At 41.7% G+C, this 20,134-nt stretch overlaps 3 protein-coding genes across 7 annotated transcripts; 1 reads left to right on the forward strand and 2 right to left on the reverse strand.

The window, feature by feature from the left end:
• Positions 1 to 2,229: 2,229 nt before the first annotated feature.
• On the reverse strand, positions 2,230 to 10,911 carry mybl2b (MYB proto-oncogene like 2b). 2 transcript variants are annotated; one of them, XM_023955104.2, is made up of 15 exons: positions 10,609 to 10,911; positions 10,237 to 10,333; positions 9,179 to 9,250; positions 8,088 to 8,180; positions 7,787 to 8,007; positions 6,701 to 6,833; positions 6,555 to 6,620; positions 6,289 to 6,474; positions 5,947 to 6,213; positions 5,731 to 5,873; positions 4,241 to 4,340; positions 4,028 to 4,138; positions 3,101 to 3,217; positions 2,885 to 3,016; positions 2,230 to 2,798 (listed from the first exon to the last, which is right to left on the reverse strand). In XM_023955104.2, exons 1-15 carry the CDS (start codon positions 10,626 to 10,628, stop codon positions 2,670 to 2,672), a joined length of 1,887 nt encoding a protein of 628 aa, XP_023810872.1. In that variant the 5' UTR covers positions 10,629 to 10,911; the 3' UTR covers positions 2,230 to 2,669. The 2 variants fall into 2 exon arrangements, with proteins under 2 accessions (XP_023810872.1, XP_023810871.1); XM_023955103.2 differs by having other exon boundaries at positions 6,289 to 6,477; positions 10,609 to 10,894.
• A 1,201-nt stretch (positions 10,912 to 12,112) lies between these two features.
• On the forward strand, positions 12,113 to 12,888 carry LOC101163484 (uncharacterized). The gene is made up of 2 exons (XM_078947547.1): positions 12,113 to 12,239; positions 12,349 to 12,888. Exons 1-2 carry the CDS (start codon positions 12,215 to 12,217, stop codon positions 12,786 to 12,788), a joined length of 465 nt encoding a protein of 154 aa, XP_078803673.1. The 5' UTR covers positions 12,113 to 12,214; the 3' UTR covers positions 12,789 to 12,888.
• Positions 12,314 to 20,015, reverse strand: ift52 (intraflagellar transport 52 homolog (Chlamydomonas)). Of its 4 annotated transcripts, none has more exons than XM_011475264.4 (14): positions 19,843 to 20,015; positions 19,421 to 19,546; positions 17,565 to 17,652; positions 17,361 to 17,490; positions 17,195 to 17,270; positions 16,306 to 16,377; positions 16,086 to 16,212; positions 14,378 to 14,461; positions 14,214 to 14,282; positions 13,976 to 14,130; positions 13,814 to 13,901; positions 13,617 to 13,725; positions 13,034 to 13,176; positions 12,314 to 12,965 (listed from the first exon to the last, which is right to left on the reverse strand). In XM_011475264.4, the coding sequence occupies exons 2-14, from the start codon at positions 19,537 to 19,539 to the stop codon at positions 12,924 to 12,926; spliced, it is 1,302 nt and encodes a 433-aa protein (XP_011473566.1). In that variant the 5' UTR covers positions 19,540 to 19,546; positions 19,843 to 20,015; the 3' UTR covers positions 12,314 to 12,923. The 4 variants fall into 4 exon arrangements, with proteins under 4 accessions (XP_011473566.1, XP_011473565.1, XP_020559052.1 ...); XM_011475263.4 differs by having other exon boundaries at positions 17,565 to 17,655; positions 19,843 to 20,011; XM_020703393.3 differs by lacking the exon at positions 19,843 to 20,015 and adding an exon at positions 19,721 to 19,825 and having other exon boundaries at positions 17,565 to 17,655.
• Between the last annotated feature and the right edge of the window lie 119 nt (positions 20,016 to 20,134).

Raw genomic sequence — 20,134 nt, forward strand, 5'->3', positions numbered from 1 at the left:
GCTACTAGTGTCATTTACAGTTATGCATAGGTTTGGCAATAGTAATATTGTATTATATGTTTGTAACCTTTTACAAACATATTAGATTGCCAACACAAATACGTAATTAATAAAAGTAGGATTCATTTTCATTTTTCAGTATCTTTATAAATAATAACATGTTTCAATATGTAAATGTGTGTGTTAGTCTATTTCAGGGTTCACCAACCTTTTTGAGACCGAGGGCTATTTCATGGGCACCAAGTGGTATGAAGGGCGCCACTAAAAACCTCCTAGCCCCCCCCCCCCCCCCCCCCAAAAAAAACAACACAATTTGAGGACTTCCTTTTGTGTGCCCTATTTTTATTTGCTCATTTTACACACAAAAACATGCATGAATTTTCTAGACTCGTATTACAGGGGGGGTCAAACTCAGTTGCAGAGGGAGCCTAATTTCAAAACAGACTTTAGGTTGCAGCCGAACAAGATAAATATTTATTGAACACACTAAAGCTAAACTTTTAAACCTTTAAAACTTTAACTTAATTTTAACTTTTTAAACATAAATGTAAATAAAAACAGACAGGAATATTAATCCTCACATTAATGGATTACTCAACCACCTCAACCTATTCTCAAAATCTTTACATTACATGAATCATAAGAATGTCCAGAAATTGTGTAATTTATTTGATCTATTTAAACTTTTGTAATAGACCCTTACTTTTAGTGATTATTTTGTAAGTTATATTTGTTTACATATTTGGGTTTTCTTTGTCTACCTTTATCTCAGAATTGATATTGTTGTCATTGACAGACATGCGGTGGTTGTTTGTTGAATATTTGCTTCAATAAAAAAAAAAAAAAGATTTTTTTTTGGGTGCATTCCCTGCGGGCGCCACAAGGGGTGCTCGCGGGCGCACTGGCGCCCGCGGGCACAGGGTTGGTGACCCCTGGTCTATTTAGTATATCATGAATGCAAGTTACATACTCCTCAAAGAGCATCAGCTCTTGTGCTTCTTGATCTGAGTGCAGCCTTTAAAACCTCCAAACTGCTACAAATCTGTCTAGACAGCATGGAGAGTCAGTGGGAATATCACAGATCACAGATTGGCTTTACAACAGACAGATTACCTGTTCACGGTGTACCCTGCCTCTACACAACAGTAGCTGGGATAGGCTCCAGCAGCCCCATGACCCCAAAATAGGTTCAGCAGGTTTGGAAGATGGTTGAAGGGCACAGATGGAACAGATTTATACTTCATCATGGTGGCAATATTGTTTCTATTTGTTTTCATTAATCTAACAGTCTCTATGTCATGCAGAGGAACTCAGGGTTCAATTATCGAACCTTTGCTGTTCAACTAATATATGAATTTTCTGAGTCATTTCATGTGCACTAATGAATCATGAATAATATCTGTTATGGAGATCACAGTCAGTCTTATGGACATGTCACCAAGCCACCACGTTTTTCGAAACAAGAAGAATCCAAGAGTGATGTAACGGAAGAGCTAACTTTTCAAGGACTCGCATTGTGTTTTTATCATGTTTTTGTGTAATTCTTCTGATGTTGGAGGACATATATAATTAGAAGCAGGATTAATATTGGATGTCTGAGTGTTTCTTTATTCACATTGTTGCAAATAAGGAGACGACAAAAAAATGCAGTTTTAAAAAGATCATACTTGTAACGTAGAAAATACACTGGGTGGGTCACAAGCTCCCTGCTTCATTCTAATTCATCCACTTGTAGTCAACTACATTCATGTCTTTGTTTTCCTCACAGGGTTGCTCCGTGCCAGTTGTCCCGCCCACAACTGAAATGGTCTTAATGAACTCCTGCCGCTCTGCAGAAACTGTGTCCCAGAAAACAACAAAGGTTTTCTAATTTTGCCTAAAACTGCATATTTACAATTAAGAGTGCTGGGAGCGCTTTGAAAATAGATCAGAAGGTGACTGGAATGGGACTTTAAGAAATCAATCTTTGTCATAAAAGACTTAAGACCTTAGACTTAGACACCAGAACTAAATCAGTTTTTAAGCATCTCAAAAACACAGCAAAACTCGAGAAGTTTCATGGTCTGGATGAGATTCAAGAAAAGCAGTCATGCCTTTTCTCCAAAATTCTGTTAGAAAGATGCAGCTCAGATCACTTGTCAGAAAGAAAGAATGACATCACTGCTTCAAAACTCAATTTAACAGTTGAGGTTTTTCATAGATTTCGAATCATTGTATGAAGCCCACAAGTTTGTTCCTGAAGCATTTATTTGCATTGAACATATTATTGTTATTTTCTTATTTAAAAATACACAGAATATTTACAATGACTTTATAAAACATTGTTGCAGTCGCATCAAAATTCTGCAGGAACAGGAATACGTGAGCCCTATTTAGACAAATCTGAAAGAACTCTACAGTCACCTAGCGTAAACGCAGCTCTTCTGCTGAACTAGAAATTACCTCCAGACTCACAAGACCATGACAACCACCTATTTGATCAAGTTTTTACCCCTGATCTTTTGTAAACATTCTTTTTTATTCTTTTCTCAAAACACTAAATTGGCATCCGTTCTGTCAGCTGAGCCACGAGGCTGTAGTCTGATTCCCGCCCCCCCCAAAACATTACTAACTCTAAACCGTTTTCTTTACTACAATCAAAGAACATCAAGAAAAGTCTTCTGGAGGGGTCAGGACAGGATCAGAGCCCGGTTGGGTGGATGATTTTTCAGGGAGCGAAGGTAGCGCCTGGCTTTCTCCGTCATGATGAGCTGGTCTTTGGTTTGTCCACAAACAACCTTCTCCCACTCTTTGGACATCTGGGGGAGAAAATAAGCATAAAATGAATCATGATTCTCTTTTTTGTTTTGTTTTTGTAAACATTCTCCAGTAAGTGAGGACTTACAGGAGCGGGGGGCACTGGAGTGGGAAATATGGCGCTGTCGCTGGGCCCCAGCAGGAAGCCCTGATCAAGGATGTTCTCGCGCCGTTTGCTGCAGAACGACGAGGAGTTCAGAGAGACGAGAATGGGTTCTTCCTGAGGCGAGACCACAAGACGGAGCAAAGAATGAGCATCGGTTGAACCTGCATGGATGACATAACTAGTGTGCGCAGGCTTCACCGTCATGCTGAGTCTGACGTCAGGCCTCATGGACTTGCGTTTGGACGAGTGCCCCAGCTGACAGTCCATGACGTCCAGAGCCAGAGATTTCCGCACTTTCTTCATAGGAGGACGATGCTGATGCAGAGAATCCAAGAAGCAAAGGGAAAGATTACTTTTACAGCAGCTTAATTTGTTTTTTTTTCTATTAACTCACTTGAATTTGACCATTTATATTTCCCAAAACTGAAAACCACAACCAAATATTTTAATCCATCAGATTTTTTTCATCAAATATAAAAAACAGAAGCCCGTAAGCAGCGTAGTGAGACCCCGCCCTCAACGCCCCCTTTTGACCTGCCCTCACTTGCTGAGCAGCTGCTACACAGCCCTCACTCCATCCCCCTGCTGCTGCCACTTTGGTCGGAGCTGCATGAAACAGCTCAGTTGCATGAAACTGTTGGATTTATCTCCATAGCAACTATTTAACTTTTTGGTTCCTTGGGGATAAGGAACATGTCCAAGTAATTTTTAGAAGAATCGACTAAAGTAAATTTCTGGATTTCCTTGCCGACAGAGTTTTTTTTTTTTTTTTTTGCTAAGCACATCCACATTTTTAATTTTTTCATATTGTTTGTTATATCATTTCGTTCAGCTTCAGCCAACAACTAATGGATTGAATTTTTACAATATCCCGGTAAAAATGTTTGAGCAACAGGGGAAAGGGATCTTTGTGAGCTCGCCACGGAATTTCCAAGTAGTTGCCCAATGATGCTTGAGGAGTTAGGAGGCGATAGATGGAAATCCCAAAAATGAGTATGAGTATACATTTGTCGCTGGTCCAAGGTGATTTATTTATTTTAAAGTCTGAATAAGCACCAGTTTTTCTGCCACAAGAAAAGAATTCTAAAAGTGAATGAAGTTTGCGTGAATCTTTTTTCAATCTACCATCATTTTGCGTTTCTGATCAGGTGGAGTTGAGCGCACGACAACCAGCTCCATCCCAGAATCCCTCAGGATGACCTCGTTGATGTCGTCTTCCAGGTTTGGAGTTTGAGGCTAAGAAACAAACAAAAAAAAAAAACAACAACATTTAAGTGAATACGGAAATGTTTTTAATAAATGAAAGTAAAACCCAACAGAAACAGGTTGTGCTCCCACCAGCGGCTGCAGGGGTCCGTACTTCTCCAGAGCATTTTTGAACGGGGTTGGAGTTCGTGGCGTCGTGCAGAGCTCAGACTTGTGGTTTGGAGTAACAAACCTAAACAACAACAGAGTAAATAATCAGACCCCAAAAAGCCCTTTAATTCATATAACTGTGTATTTTGAGATATTCTGAATACATTTTCCACTTTGAAGCTTCATTCACCACCCCCCCCCCCCCCACCCCCCTCTCAGCGACGCGCGTTCAAGTTCCCACTTCCAATGAAAAGTCTATGTAAATGTCCGGCTTCCGCTCTCAAAACTCTTTTCAGGCTCTATGTACAAAACGTGCATCCACTGAACGCCTGTTGAAAGTTACACCAGTTGAACTTTGACCAATCAGGGGACTAGATTTGGTCGTGACGAATGGATGGCGTCCGTTTTAATCCATGAAAGTACCAACCGTTTGAAAACTGCTCACAGAGGAGAAACGAGTAACTGCGGTTTGGGCCCGGACTGACTTATATGACACCAAGTCTGCTAAAAGAAAACGGCAGGAGCAACATTCAAGAGATTTGCTCCGCTTCGACCTTTCACACCGACAATGACTACATGCACAAGTATCCGGTAGCAACATTCCAGTGTGAACACCATTTGCTAAAAGTATGTTCAAGAATGCGTGTTCTTGAAGAAACGTCACATGTCTGGTGTGAATGTTGCAATAGGAGTTACACCAAAAACACAATATGCTTTATTGGGATTTTGCGCTTTATTCTTTCCAGTTTTTATTTTATTTTCATCAATCCCGTCTCATTTATTCTATTACATTTGAAAAAACTCCAGTAACCCAAATCAATGCTCCCTTAAAGAATCGGGTTGCCTGTCTACGACCCTCCGCAAGCCTGGACATACAGGAGAACCTGTATGGGTGCATGTGACACCACCACGCATGTGATGCGTGTTCATATGGCGGAGTGTCACTACCTGTGACAGACCATGGCCGCCGCCTGTTGTTGGAAGAGACTCGGTGTAAAATGTCGAAAAATGTCAAAAATCTTGTTCCAGGCTATTTTTTCCCCAGCTCTACTCCAATTTCTGAAAGACTTGGTGTGATAGAATTCCGTCCAGAAACAAAAGGCAATTATTAATTTTTCCTTCATGATTGGCACTTCAGTGAATCAAAAGGGACGCCATCCATTCATAACTACCAAATCCTAGTCCCTGATTGGTCAAATTCAACCCGGTTTAACTTTCAACAGGTGTCCACTGAACGCAGAGCCCGAAAACGGTTTTAAAAACGTGTGTAGCGATGCGTGAAAGCGAAGGCACCAAGCGCCCGTTTACATAGCCTTTTCATTGGACGTGGTTGCTTGAACGCGCGTTGCTGGGGGCGTTGTGAACGCAGCTTCAGGCATAAGGTCTGCTGCCGCCGCGCACCCCGACTCCAACAAACCAGGAGGTTCAATGAAATCACATCTACAGAAAACGCTGCAACCAGGCCGACTCACAGAGAGTTTTCTTTCTGAGTGAGCGGCGTCTTGTCGCGCTGCAGTGGCGTGGTGACGATGGCTTTCTGGCTGCACACGGGTGTGGACGTGAGGGAGGGGTTCTCCAGGTCATGAGTGTCCTGCTTGGTCCACATGTTCAGGAACTGGAAAGACGAACTGCGTTAAACGGAGGCACCGAAAATAGACTTTTCTGAGTTTTTTTGTGTTGAGGCCCACCTGAGAGGGAGAGAACGGCAGGTGCTTGACGGGGGTGTTTTTGGGCGTCATGGTGGTGTCGGGAGACAAGGCCACCCGCCTCCGGTGGCGGCAGGTGAGGATGGAGGGCGGCGTGATCCCGCCTGGAGAGATGGGGATGAGCTCTCCTTTGCTGCCTTTGCTCAGCTCCTGCAGAGCGCTGCCCTCCAGGCGGAACTGGTGGCGCTCTGGACTGGGACTGTCCTCTGGAAGGTGGAACTCCGCCAAGTTGCACCACCCGTCCAGATCCTTCAAACAGAAGTTTCCTTGCTTTTGTCCTCTCAAAGGTGGCAATCTCAAGTATTTACAAACAGTTGATCTTACCCCGTCCACCAGGTCCAAAACCTCCTTCAGAGCCGGGCCTGTGGGGGAGAGGAAACCAGAACCATCCACCACCCAGCTGCCACAGCTCATTTCTCCGTCCGTTTTAGGGCTCAGGCTGTCTTTCGGTGAGGGGGCGGCGTTTAGTAGCTTGGTTTCACCCGTGTTCTCTGCAGCGGTTTCCTGCGTCTGCTGCGGAAACATCACGCATCAAGGTGAACTGAACGTAAACCGTGAAGAGTCACGAACGGATTCAATCGGCCGCTCACCGAGGCGCCTTGGGGTTTCTGCTCCTCCTCCGTCTCCAGAGCTTCCTGGGAGAAGCTAGCCGTCGTCTGCGTGAACATGAAACAAAACCTTCAGTTGATTGGAAATGAGTTACCGGAAACAAGCGTTTGAGGAGATCTTCACCCACCGGCACGTCTTTACCGATACGAGCCATCATGTCTTCCAGCTCGTTGGCTCCCCACACCTCGCCGGCGTAGAAGCCCATCTCCAACTTGCGCTTGATGGTGGAGTTCCAGTGGTTCTTCACCGCGTTGTCCGTCCTGTTACCACAAATACCACATGGATACTTGGAAGTTTCCAAACCCAGAAATCTGCAGGGGTTTAGTCAATGTTTTGTCATTCTTTCGACTACCGTAACTCTTCCACCGCTTACGCAATTCGAGACTTTAAAGAGGATTCTGAACATTCAAGTTATAAATGGGCCAATCAGGTGCCTCAATAAAAATGTGCACGTCAAACGTTTGACAGATTTTGTGTCGCCAGCTTCAGAGTGGTAGGGGCGTGAAGTAGGGCTGCACTGCAACTTTCAATTTATGAAATTAGTGATCAACACAATACGACTCGAGTTACATGAACAAACAGCCAAAGAAAAACCAATTACTATTTCACTGCAACTCTTTGTTAAAAACAAAAAAAAAAAGTCAACATAACTTAATTTAGACTCCAAATGACCCACGGGCTCCACCTGATTGGCCAAATGCGCATTGGATTCGTTAAATACTTTAAGCTGCCATGAGGTTGTTTCATCGAATGTAAAGGTAACGATTTAGTCTTTTGCAACACTCGTCTCGCACAGGCTGATATTGTGATGGCGATACATTTGTGTAGGCCTAGCGGGGACTTCCAACGAGCTCGCTCCTGATTGGCGAGAGCGGCTGACTCAGACTAATCACTCCTCATTGGCGACGTCTGATTCCAACATGGCGGCCTTGGTATTGTAAAAAACTGGTGACTGAATTGACCTCATTTCGCTGGAACCAGTAAGCCATTTTCTGTGGGTGACATCACGCTCACTCAGTCCAGTTCTCAAATACAGACAATTTTTCTGAAGCGGAGAAAAGCAGCTTGGAGCTGTTATGCAACACTTTACGTTAGTATAGTAATCCACCGATTCAGGTTGAGCGCATAAATAGTCAAAGTGTTACGGTACGCCCAAGAATGTGTGTTATTAAGGTGTCGGCGTGGACATCTGCAGGGCTAAAGGGTTAAGAACCTTCCAGGGAGGAGCTTGGCGATTTCAGCCCAGCGGTTTCCCAGCAGGCAGTGAGCCTTGTAGATGATCAGGTCCTCCTCGGGCGTCCACGACGACTTCTTCACGTTAGGATTGAGGTGGTTGTGCCAGCGCTCCCGGCACTGCTTCCCCAGTCTGCCCTTGAGATGCTTTGCCACCAGAGCCCACTGTTTGTTGCCATAGAGACCCACCAGCTCTATCACCTGCAGGATTAAAAGGACATCACATTGAAAAACATCCAAACTGATCCAGAACGTGACTTGCTAATTGAATGGCAGCTTACCTTCTCGTCTTCCTCTTTAGTCCACGGACCTTTAACCAGCTCGGGATCCAAAACCTTAAACCAGCGGTGCTGACACTGGTTCTCCGAGTGGTTCTGGACCAACAGAACAAGCGTCAGGTTTGGAAAAACGTCCTAACTAAACCTCTGATCCCGATCATCTCCAGATCAATCCCAACATGTTTGTCACCAAAACAGTACTTGCAAAAAACGATATTGAAATAATTGTTAACCTTTTCTTCAAAAAAGACAAACAATTGTTTAAAGTACTTTAAAAAGCAGTTTTCTTTCTCTCTCTACAGGATTTGAAAAACCAAAAAAAATGTTTTTTTCTGAAATATATGTAACTTTATTTTTTGCTGCAGGTTTGTCCTTGTTCTTTTGTCATCAGAAATAATGTGCAGATTAAATCCTCTCACCTTAAATTTTTTTCTGCAATTTGAAGGAATTTTTATAATTTTAAGTCTTTTAATCCCAGATTTTTAGTGCAAAAAAAGTTTAAACAAACAAAAAAAACATCAAGTCACCCAACTTTGACAAATCCAACATTCGGTTTACCAAAATCCTACAAAAGGGGATTCTCTTCTTTGGGAAAATTTGAACTAGGATTAAACTCTAAATGCTTTATAAAAGGGAAAACTGAATATTAAAACTGCCTACGGTAATCGCTGAAACTTGGTTTTATATTTTTAAGTCTGAGCAATAAAAGTGTTGGATAATTGCAAGAAAACATTTCAGTGAAAGAAATCATAAAAGCAGAGGCGGAGCTAGAAGATTTTAAAGGGGGGGTGGAAGACTTTGAAAGGGTGGCAACAAGAACTTTTTTTTAAAATAATTTTTTTTAAAATTATTTTTGCAATACTTAAAGAAGCTAGTATTTATGATTTCTAAACCTATGAAAATAATGATTATCATATCAACTCAAATATTAGGAGGCTAAGATTTATGCAGGGGGGGGGGGGGGGGTGCCCCCTCTTGCCCGCCTGTAGCTCCGCCCCTGTATAAAAGTAAGATTTCGTAAATTTGTATAAATCAAAGTTCCTGCAGTGCAACACAAAGTGATGATCAGACAGATACGCCCCTATTAGACCTACAGGGAGGTGGCTGCAGATTCGTTTCCAGTCATTTGTCCCCAGTTTTTGAACCAGACCTTTGAGCTTGTCGTCCTGCAAAAAACAAACAAACACAAATCATTTTTGTTTTACGCTGCAAAACCACGAGGGCTACTATATCAGTGTTTTTCAACCAGTGTGCCGTGGTGCCGGGGGAGATGGTCTGGTGTGCCGTGGGAAATTGCCCTCATTAACTGATCTAAAAAGATTTCCCAACTCCAGGATAACAGCTCTTTGTTCATCCAAACAGGCCCTGATAAAACACTGAGTAGTTAGGAATATGAAAGACCATAAAATACATTTTTCTTTGTGTTTATTTGATTCTATTAAAGACATGTTGATAAGAATGACGGTACCGTGATTTAGCCGCAGCTACAGTTGTATAAGGAATAGTCCCGCCCCTTTAACTGTCTCCACCAATCATTCTTGGAGGCTCAATCACACGTCAACAGTCTGACCAATCAGAAGTGGTTAAAGTCTTCACTTCCTTGTTCCGATTCTGCTCATAAAGTCTCTCAGTTCCAACAAAAATATCAGCTAAAGCTCGTCTTTAGCGGTGCAGCTTTCCACAGAATCTGGTATCAGACCGTGGAAAAAGTGGACAAAAGAATGAAGCTCAGAGACGCTAGTCTTTCTGCGTTCTGCGGCTGTTTGCACTACATCTCCCATGATGCATTGGGTTAAAGTGACAGCGTCTTAGCGCAGAATGAGTCGTCCTTGTTAAACGTCTTGAAACCACAACGAAAACAGATCAAACAGTTTTTAAATCTTTTAACTTAACTTTTATTACATCTTTTAGAAAAAAAACAGCTGCAACTTCCAGCTTTTTCTGCCACAATTGTCACAAAAATGCATGTGAGATTGCGGAGGGGCTGTAGTAGATCAATACAGACTGACTATAAGTTTTTCCTTTTTTCTCTCACATTTTTGGATGCTGGTGTGCCGCAGGATTTTTGTCAAGGTTAAAGTGTGTCGTGGCTCAAAAAAGGTTGAAAAACACTGCACTAGAATCACAGGCCCCACTCAGGGTGAACTTTTACCTCCTCCTGCGTCCATCTGACCTTTACTTTCCCTCCATCCCTGAACTCCGTCAGATCGGTGTCCGTGTCCGGATGCGCGGCCTCCTCCCCGTCCTCCCTGCCGGGACACATTAAAGAGGTTGAGATTTGACCCTAAAGGCGCCGAAGAAAGACCGGATCCGCGGGATTGCGGCTCAGCTTTACTGACAGGAAGCAGTGATCTGGAAAAGTACCGGCGGTGATTCTGGTCGGAGTTTGAGCCAAGTCCGGAAAAAAGGCGGCAGTCAAAGTCCGCGCAAACTCCCCACAACCCGATCGGAGCAGAAGTCAGCTCATCAGATGCAACATAAACAAACAAGCAAACTTAAAAGCAAACAAAAACACGGATCTTACCCGCGCGGCCACGATGACATTTCCCACTGTTATTTGGGTCAAACGTGGACTTCACCGGGCTGGGCTGCAGGTGTTTGCGGGAAAAACCTGCAGGTGACACGGCTGGGTCGTTGCAGGATGTCCAGTTCTGACGAAAGAACCTCGACTGCAGTTATAATAGAGCCGGGAAGCCACAGCTAGAGGTAGGCGCGAGCTTCGTCCGCGCGCCGCAATTTCTATCTCGCGCCCTTCTCCGTACTGCTGACTCTCAAGTGACGTAGGTGCTCCGTAGATCTGCGCAGAAGGCTTCAAACCTCTATGGATGACCTTCAAAATAAAATGTTAAGACGCTTTATAATAAAATAAATGTAATGTTTGGTTGATTCAAAATGGTTTTTAATTAGGTGCTGTAATTAAGATTTATAAAATAAATAAATAATAAATAAATAATTTAAAATATAATAATAATAATAATTATATAGACAAAAAAATACAACATAGAATTGAAAAAAAATGATATAGACAAATAAATGAATGAAAATATTGAAGCAAAGATACATTGTCCTAAAAGAAATAATTACACTACAAAACCAACTTAAAAATAAAAGAGCCAAACTAACTTAACTAACTAACTAACTAACAAATAAATAAATAAAGCTAGAAAAATAATAACCCAAAAAGTTAAATTTAATCTAAAACCGGAAAACAGTTAAAAAAAATAATGAAAAGGTTAGTTTTAAATGAATCAGTATATGAATATATAAAATATTTGTGAACTCTTCTTATAAGCTAAGATAAAATGATTAGTCAATAGTTAGGTCTTTTATGATTGTTGCGAGTTGAAGGTAAACATTGTTCATCTTATAACTTTTCTTTTAAGCTCAATCTTCTCAATCTCAGTAAAAATTTGGATAGAACAGTTCTCATTAATTAAGATCAGCGAACAGCTTCATTTAGGCCTGTAATTTAATTTGACTTTTAAAGTTTACTTGTAATTTTGATTTCACATAAGAAAATTAAACAAAATTCAAATATTTGGATTAGAAAATGGTTTATTTAAAGCAATCAAATAAGAATAGTACACAAAAACAATACAATCATCAGTTAGACATTCATACAATGACCTATCAAACTGATATAAATATCAAAATATTATGATTAAAAAATAGTGTATTAGTTTAGGGGAATACATGTACTTATGGTTAACTCTAGGGCACTATCGCCGGGTGAATTTCCCCAGAGAAAAACTACTTACATGAAATTCAATATGTTGTGTTTAAATTCTTTTTAGGAATTTTTCTGTTCTCAAATTCCTAATTTTTCAGGAATTTTTGAGCATATTTTTAGGAACTCCCTATGTTTTTCTTTTTCATTTTGTCATACATCCCACAGTTGAAAATAAAAGAAAACCACTCTAATTTATGTCTAATTTATGGTGTTGTCATGTTTTGATCTTTTTCTTATGACAAGTACTTTTTGTTGGGTATATTATATTTGGTAGAAATTACACAAATGCAAAACTTCCTATGCAGCAGGAAGTCTCCATTCAGCTAATCAGCCTCCAGCTGGGACAATTAAGAGGCAGGTTAAAACCCAGCAGACTGAGCCCTTCACATCTCCAGACAAGATGGAGAGCACTTGTGTCTTACAAGGTAAGGTTTTCCCCCTCCTCCCTGATGAACAGTTTGAGAGCAGAGTCCTCCATTTATGCAGCATCTCCCATTCCAGATCTGAAAAGCTTTCAATGCTCCTCTCCGTCAGAGTTTGACAAGAAGTTCTTTGGAGAACAGAGTTTACTGGCCGCTCTGTCTCTGGACCAGCTCTCCACATCCAAGGTGTCCTGCGACCCGGCGGCTGACTGGTCTGACAGCAAGGCGTCCATGCTGGCGTCGCTCTGCCTCTCTGACATAGTCTCTCCCTGTCTGGGTTTGCCGCTGCACGGCTCCACCGCTCAGGAGGCAGATGCCTGCAATAAACTGTGCGTTCCGGTGCAGGCAAAGATCTCCACCCCGCAAATCCTCCTCCAGAAGCCCAAAAATGCTGCTTGTTTTGACCAGTCCTATGGAGACCTCACAGCATCGCAGACCTCCTGGGACGTGTCCCTGATCAAAGCTGAGAACAGCCCCATGTTCTGCACGGAGTCCAACTCACAGGAGCAGGTGTGGAGCCCAAAAACGCCTCATTCAGCCCCTGAAGTTTGAAAAGTTTGAATCAATGGCATTGAGCACAGCGTGTTCTCAGAACAAAGTTTATTTTAAATTTATCCAAATAAAAGGAAATATTTTAACAAACTGTACAAAACATTTACAATGCTGCTTCTCAAAGCCACACAGCTGTTAAGGTGGAGTCAGGCGGGCTTCTGTGTCTCCATCGTGGTCCTTTAAGAAAAGAAAACATTCAGTTTGTGCAAACATCCCAATAAATCTGACTAATTTAGGAATTTCACCTGGTTGAGCTTTTTGAATTCAATCACTTGGAAAAACACGTGCTCCAAGATGTGTTTGGCGTCCACCTGTTTGCCCAGTTTGGGTGTGACGCCAAGAATTTCTCCACACTTGCGAACATAAAATTCTAGATCGTCGTCAGTACCTACAAAAGTATAGAGGATTTAATTTAGTCAAAACAAAGGGGAAAAGCTTGAGGGATTAATCTAAATGATGCATTTAAAGACCCACCCCCAAATCCGAGGCAACTTTCTATAAACTAAGAACATTTAATGAAGGCTAAACTCATTGTTCTGAAGATGAACACTTTGGTTAAGAAAATTTAAAATACTACTTTTACATTGAAAATTGTTCAAATGCATTGTGGTCTATATTCGCCAATCCAGTGAGTATTGATGCACCTTTTTTGCAGAGACTCCTGGGAAATTTCTAGTGTACTGTATTAAGGAATTGCATAGTCAGACACCCTGAAAAAATGGAAGTGAGCAGTGAAGGAATTTGGAAAGATTTTGGCTAAAAATGCCACTGGGAACGCTTTTAAAATGGATTAATAGAGGGTTTCTATAAATGAGGCCCAGGTCTTACACTTATTGGTCAGCTGCGCCAGGCGCACTTTCTCCGATGAAAATGCTTCATCAAGATCAAACAGGTCTAACATGGGGGGAGGAAGGTCGCTGAAGGCGGGTGGGAAAACCTGAGAAGAAATGTGGGGGAAAAACCCCAAAAGAATCACAAAGCTCTAAGAAAAATAAATCGGAGGTGTTCAAACTGTTGAAACTTACAGCGGGCTGGAGCTGGGGGAGGGGGGTTTCAAACTGGGGTGCGATCAGCTGAAGCGGCTCTTTTTTGACATTCAGCTGCTTATAGGCGCTAAAGAAAGAAAGAACAAGCGTGTTAACTATGATCCAAACCAGCAGGCGGCTGACGTTGGTTTTAGTTCGTACTTTATGACTTCAGGCAAAGTGTCTGTGGACAGACTGAACAGAGGCATGACGAAGAGGGGCGTGTAGTTTCGGGGACTCTCGTCCCCCTCCTGCAAGCAGGATCGGAGCCGTTTAGACAGCCAGTCTGTGTCGGGCAGCATGGTGTAATCGGAGATCTGTGGGGTGCAGGGAAGGACAGAAAAATCAGCTCAATGAGGCCCATCAGTTCTGACGGCCTGTTAGCGAGTCGTGCTCAAACCTCCGGATCTTCAGCGTCGATCTGATTCAGGTGAATATTGTCAGTCATGAGCCACTGAAGGAGGACGTCCTGGAATGAAACAAGGCACAAAGACAGAGCTGTCGTTACTTTGATCTGCCTTTTTAATGAAAAGAAAAAGCACTTTAGCTGTCAGCAGAACTCACCAAGATCTTACTGTTCTCCTCTTTGTCTATGTACTGATCACTGAACATGTGACAGGAGCCGGAGACGGCCAGTTTGCCAGATTCCTGTAAGACACACCAAACCTTAGTCACCTCTGTTAGCGATTGTGCGGCCCTGCGATGGGGCGACCCGTCCAAAGTGTACCCCACCTACACTAAACAGTAGCTGGGATAGCCTCCAGCAACTCCGTGACCCCAAAAGGGATTAAGCAGGTTTGGAAGATGGATGGAAAGCCCCCTCAAAGTGAAAAAGAAGGCAGACCTGCAGCCTGCAGGAGGAGCTGAACCACTGTCGAAGTCGCACTCTGACATGACCACAAATGGATGTCAGTGTTCCTTCAGGTCAAGCAAACAGTTTAGTCCCATCCATCCATCCATCCATCCATCCATCCATCCATCCATCCATCTTCAGAACCTGCTGAATCCTTTTTGGGGTTACAGGGCTGCTGGAACCTTTCCCAGCTACTGTTGGGCGAAGGCGGGGTACACCGTGACCTGGTCAGGGTCACGGACTGTGGGACGAAACTGTTGTCAGCAACCTTCCTGATTTAAAAAGCCATTTGGGTCGATTTCTCACCAGACCACAACCCACAAAATAAGACACTGATTTCTATTTTATTGTCATTATTGTGATAAATATAAAAAGTAATGTTTTTTACATACATAAACATGAATGAAAAATAGTCTTATTTTCAAAATATGAAATATTTTATAACTTTTGACAGAGGATCACATGACTTCCTTTCAAAATAAAAGACACCCAGTGTCACATAAGATCACCTCAATGCAGCAAATGTAGTAGTAATATAGTTTAATGTTAGCAGTGAAAAAAAAATTCCTTTACTATTTGTGGTGGATCTCAGCCAGAAATCTATAAATCTAACTCAATCAGAGCCAATTAAGTGACTTGTTACCGCATTTTTTGAACCAGAACTAAAAAAATCCTTGCATTTTTTTCAAAAATTAGTGCCTTAAGGATGAATTCTGGTTGTTTTTACTGACCCCTCAAAAATCTATCAAAATGTTTCAGTTCAACTTTGGTTAACTACGAGAGATTGATAGACTGAATAGAATTACAGCTCCCGAAGTCTGGAGTTTGTCCTTCAAATGTTTGTGAATGAGTTGAATACAGTTGGAGTTTTTTTCCTTTACTTATCTATGCTTTACTACTTACTTACTTTGAACTTTACAGTTACTTTCTAAAACTAAAAGCTTTTTATTTTTTGTATCCAAAGAGCCACACATGGCTCCGGATCCTGGGGTTGCAGAACCCTGACCTGGAGAAGCCCCTGCATGCACCAGGAGAACACGTAAATTCTACACAGAAAGGTTCCAGCCGGGATTCAAACCAGGACCTTCTCCACTGTGAGAGCGCTAACCACTACACCACCATGCATCCTGTTAAGCCTCAATTTGATTAAAAATGGTGACAGTGATGATAGTGACAGATAGAGCATCTAGAACTGTGCACCAACGTTCTACAATAAAGAAGGATGGCTGTGGTTCACTTGTGTTGAAGTGTCCTTGAGCAAAACACTGAATGTGTGTGTGTGTGTGTGTGCAATGGGACTGTAAAGTGTGACTGTTTTAATTTTTAAAAATAATAGATAGCTGTCACATTACTATATTTCTTATTTATTGTCAGATGAAAAAGCATTGGTCAGTAAACCCGTAGGAAAACCTCACAGACCTTCCCCTGATAGAAGGCCAGGACGGGCCTGTGGAGCGGGAAGCAGACGGAACCCGTGGACAGAACGGCGGCGGCGGGTTTGATCACGTTCAGAGTGGCTCCATAGGGATACACAAACGTCAGAGCCCTGAGTAAAGGAAAAGAGACAAGCTCAGTGTCATTGTAAGAAAAGAAAATAAAGACGGCTTTGAAAGCTGGATAAATACTGAAATATATTTACTGTGAATTGTTTCCAACATTTTCCTCTTCGATGACTCCTGTGACCACTTTTCCAGCCGCTCGACTGATTTCTCTGAAAAAGAAACACAAAGGATCAGCGGGAATGGTTAGAAATGTGCCAATTATTATAGGCTGTGCAAAAAAAACATTTGTTGCTTGACCTAAATCAGAAATACTGAATATGATTTCTCACTTTTTTTTAGGCAAGGCAAGTTTGTTTGTATAGCACATATCAGAAAACGACTCTAACGAAAATAAAGTGAATTCAGTCTCCATTTTTCCATGATGTGGGCACTGCCATGATGGACATCATCACTAAGCAGCAATTAGTTTGAATCGGTCTGAGTTCTATGGCAACCACACTCACCAATCAGGAGTGAGCTTCCTGGAAGGCCACACCCCTATCCCCCTATCTCTATTTCGAACATTTGACATGGGGGTCAGCAGGCACCACCTAGGGATTTGATTAGCCATTTTACAACTTGAAGAACTTGAAATAAAGAAAAAAACTATTGAAAAAAAATGTGGATTAAACTAAGGTAGCAGATCAATAATGGGTATTCTGAGAAATGATGATCATGACTGATTAATAGCTGTTCCTTCCTCTATAGAAGTCTATGGGATTTTGGCCTTCGTCCATGAGATAGGCAGCCCCGTGACCCCGAAAGGGACAAAACGGGTTCAGAAAATGAAAGAATGAATGGGATTTTGGCTTCTTGGAACCAGCATGCACTTCCTGTTTCGAATACGAGGGGGAGGGGTCTTTCAGTCCAGTGCTTATATACAGTCAATGGTTTGGAAAAATATGATTGACATTTGGGAATAACTGGGAATATCTGGAGTAGAAATGTTTAAGTGAGAACATCCAGGGAGACCTCTTCAATACACACCTGTTCAGTACACCGTTAGACACCAGCGCCTCCTTCGGGTGGAAATATTTGTAGTAAGTATTCCTCACTACAGCATCTGTAGCATTGAAGCAATTAATGAAAAGGAGAGTGTGACAAATATTTTAAAGCAAAAAACAACTTTTTCCCGCCACAATTTAACGTTTACCATTATTGACCACGACTCCAAACTCCTCCAGGAGAAAGTTTATGTTGGTGTCGTACTTCGTTTCTCCTCCTTCGCCCAGCATGACCAGCATGTTTCCTCCACTGTCCAGGTAATGCTTCAGCACCTCAAGCTGCAAACATCCCAGGCAAAGGTCAGACTTCCTTTCCCTTCAACTAAAAATATCTGGTTTTCCTGATCTGTCACCTCAGATGCCAAGAACTTCTCCCTTGGGCCAGCGGAAACCCACAGCTTCACTCCTTTCAGCCTCTCCTCAGAGAGTTCGTCCTTTATGCTGCTAAAGACAAAATGTGGTTGAGAGGGAATTTCCCAAATGAAGCCTACAGAGATGACCACAGCAATCTGAACAGCCTCGGTTCAATGTTTTCACAACAGGATTTCTTTCAGGTTGTGTTCTTGAAGAGTGTTGACCTTCAACTTTCTATTTTTATCCAACCACTGGGGCTTTAGCCGGTTAGGTTGATTTATCATAGAAAACGTGCATTTTGTGGTAAAAGCAGCCAAATTTGGTATTGATGTACCTCAGGAACCACTTTTTCAAAAAAGCTTGTTTGCCATGAGTAAAAGCCAAAATGGCGGCCATTTTTAAAGATGACGGCAATACATTCAATCGTTAAAAAAATATTTTATTGGTTCAGTCTGAAAATGTGGGATGTCAATGCACAAAATGCAATCTTTTAACTTAAGTGATACCTATAAAATACTCTCTCTCTCTCTATATATATTTTTTTTTAGTTATGTTGTCGCAAACATGCTTTTCTCAAACAGGATCGACTACAATAATGTCAAATTTGGTGCTTTATCACAAAAGGCCAGTTACCTTAATAACTGGTTCCACTATCATATAAATAAGAAAACGTAATTAATCCTAAGAAACCGAGTTTTCAGTTTTAGAAGGGTAGCTGACCCTCGGGCTTTAAAGACCCACTCTGATAAAAAATGCACTTTTGGTGGGTTTTTTGTACATGTTCTCGTGACATTTTTCTGATGATGGGGGACATTTATAAAGAAAATTAAGCTTAAAATTGCATTTCTGAGAATTTATTTATTCAAATCATTATGAATCAGGAGCAGGGGGAAAAATGCCATACGAATAAGCTTATAGTGTAGAAGCTACAATGCCAAGCCCTGTTCCGCTCCATTCTGATGCATCCATTTGCACTCAACTACATACATGAAGGTCTTCGTTTTCCTCGTACCGAGCTGGCATCGGGCTCAAAACTGTACGGCAAAATAGCTGTGACATAGCTCGCTGTTTTTGTTGCAAGGGTAATGTTAGGTTGGATGTGTGAGGGGCTGTAAGCTAGCAGGTGAGTGTGTAAACAGAGAGCTCTCAGTAACGGGGAAAGGATGAGGGGGCATGCTGTGTTCCTCACCAGCAGTCCTGCCCAAACCTCAGAAGTGAATTTTCAATAAATGACTGCCGCTTTGTTAAAAGTATGTGCTTGAAAACAACAGAGGTTTTTTGATTTTGGCTAAAAACTGCATAATCATAAATAAAAGACCACCGATAATAGACCAAAATATGACTGGAGGGGGGTCTTTAATCAGAAAGCCACATTGGAGGGGTAAAAAAAAGTGTCACATGTGGCCCTGGAGCCATTGCAGACCCCTGGTCCACCGGGTCCTTACAGAATAAAGCTTTAAAAAAAGGAGAAGAGGGTGTGCAGGTTTTGCTTCTTTTTCACAACAGATCACAACACTTTCTGAGGTAAATTAACCACCATATTTATACATGCTTCTGTTAATATGCATTATTTGAGTAATGAATAAATATGTTGTTTACACAATACATTTAAGAAATCACCCTGAAACGATTTTAAACATTTAGTCCCTGGCTTGTTTTCAACCATTTAGCACCTAATTTTTGTAATCTTTCCCTTTTCCCTCTCTTTAAATCAAAATTTAAACCAAATCCTTTCAGTAGGATGCCAAATAAATAAATAGATTCGAATTTAAGGTAGAGACCGTTTATATTATAGATGGCACAGGTAGACAACTGTGTTCCCAACAGTCAGTGCTAGTTTTTCGTGTTGCCTTACCTTTGGATTTTCCACTGAGACCTAAGCCGCTTCTGCATCGACTTGTATCCATTATTAGAGGTGAACAGCTCCCTTTTGGACGCATTAAATGCAATAGCGCAGTTTTGGTCTTTCTCCATTGTACATCTGGGAAAACATGATGATGTAAACAATTTGTACAACAACATCGTTCACGTCACTGTTGTTAGCTTAGCCATAGAGAGGAGCTACGTGTGGTCCCAACAATAGCTGCAGGCACTACGTTTAAGCGATTCTAACAAACAAAACACAGCCATAAAGAATATATTAAATAATGTATACCTTACAGTTAGCATACAACAAACAGATTGGAAAGCTCAGGTTAGCTAAAAGCTAAAAACAACCGTTAGCTTATGTTAGCAAGTTAACTTATTATTTCTTTGGTTGTTCGTGCCTTGCTTTACCTGACACTTGGACAAGTTTCCGTTATAGACTAAAGTCTCTCTGGAATGTCTCTCTTGAGAAAAAAATCAAATGTATCTTAAAGATCCTTAGAAAGCGTCGAATAGTTGGAAAATAGCGGTAACCAAGGGCGCCAACTGCATAGTAACCAAGCGGATGCAACGCCCTTTCAAAATAAGGCGAAGAAGAAATGAGAAATTCTGACTTATCTCAGATTTCTGACATTAAAAAACAAACAAAACTGACTTATATCTCATAATTTTGACTTTAATCTTAAAATTATGAACTGCAATG

This window comes from Oryzias latipes, chromosome 5 (assembly GCF_053564925.1).
Source record: "Oryzias latipes strain Hd-rR chromosome 5, Olatipes_Hd-rR_3.1".
Lineage (NCBI taxonomy): Eukaryota > Metazoa > Chordata > Actinopteri > Beloniformes > Adrianichthyidae > Oryzias > Oryzias latipes.

What these genes read in the sequence shown, in the direction of transcription:
- mybl2b (XM_023955103.2), bottom strand. Translation starts at nt 10,628, where the DNA reads ATGTCATCGTGGCCGCGCGG. An exon ending in ATGTCATCGTGGCCGCGCGG is followed by an intron (nt 10,334 to 10,608) that starts GTAAGATCCGTG and finishes GTGTCCCGGCAG; the next exon opens with GGAGGACGGGGAGGAGGCCG. An exon ending in ATCAGAAACGCAAAATGATG is followed by an intron (nt 3,218 to 4,027) that starts GTAGATTGAAAA and finishes TCTCTGCATCAG; the next exon opens with CATCGTCCTCCTATGAAGAA.
- ift52 (XM_020703393.3), bottom strand. An exon ending in AGAAGTTCTTGGCATCTGAG is followed by an intron (nt 17,491 to 17,564) that starts GTGACAGATCAG and finishes GGATGTTTGCAG; the next exon opens with CTTGAGGTGCTGAAGCATTA. An exon ending in TCTAACGGTGTACTGAACAG is followed by an intron (nt 16,378 to 17,194) that starts GTGTGTATTGAA and finishes TTTCTTTTTCAG; the next exon opens with AGAAATCAGTCGAGCGGCTG.
- LOC101163484 (XM_078947547.1), top strand. Translation starts at nt 12,215, where the DNA reads ATGGAGAGCACTTGTGTCTTACAAG. An exon ending in GAGCACTTGTGTCTTACAAG is followed by an intron (nt 12,240 to 12,348) that starts GTAAGGTTTTCC and finishes CCTCTCCGTCAG; the next exon opens with AGTTTGACAAGAAGTTCTTT.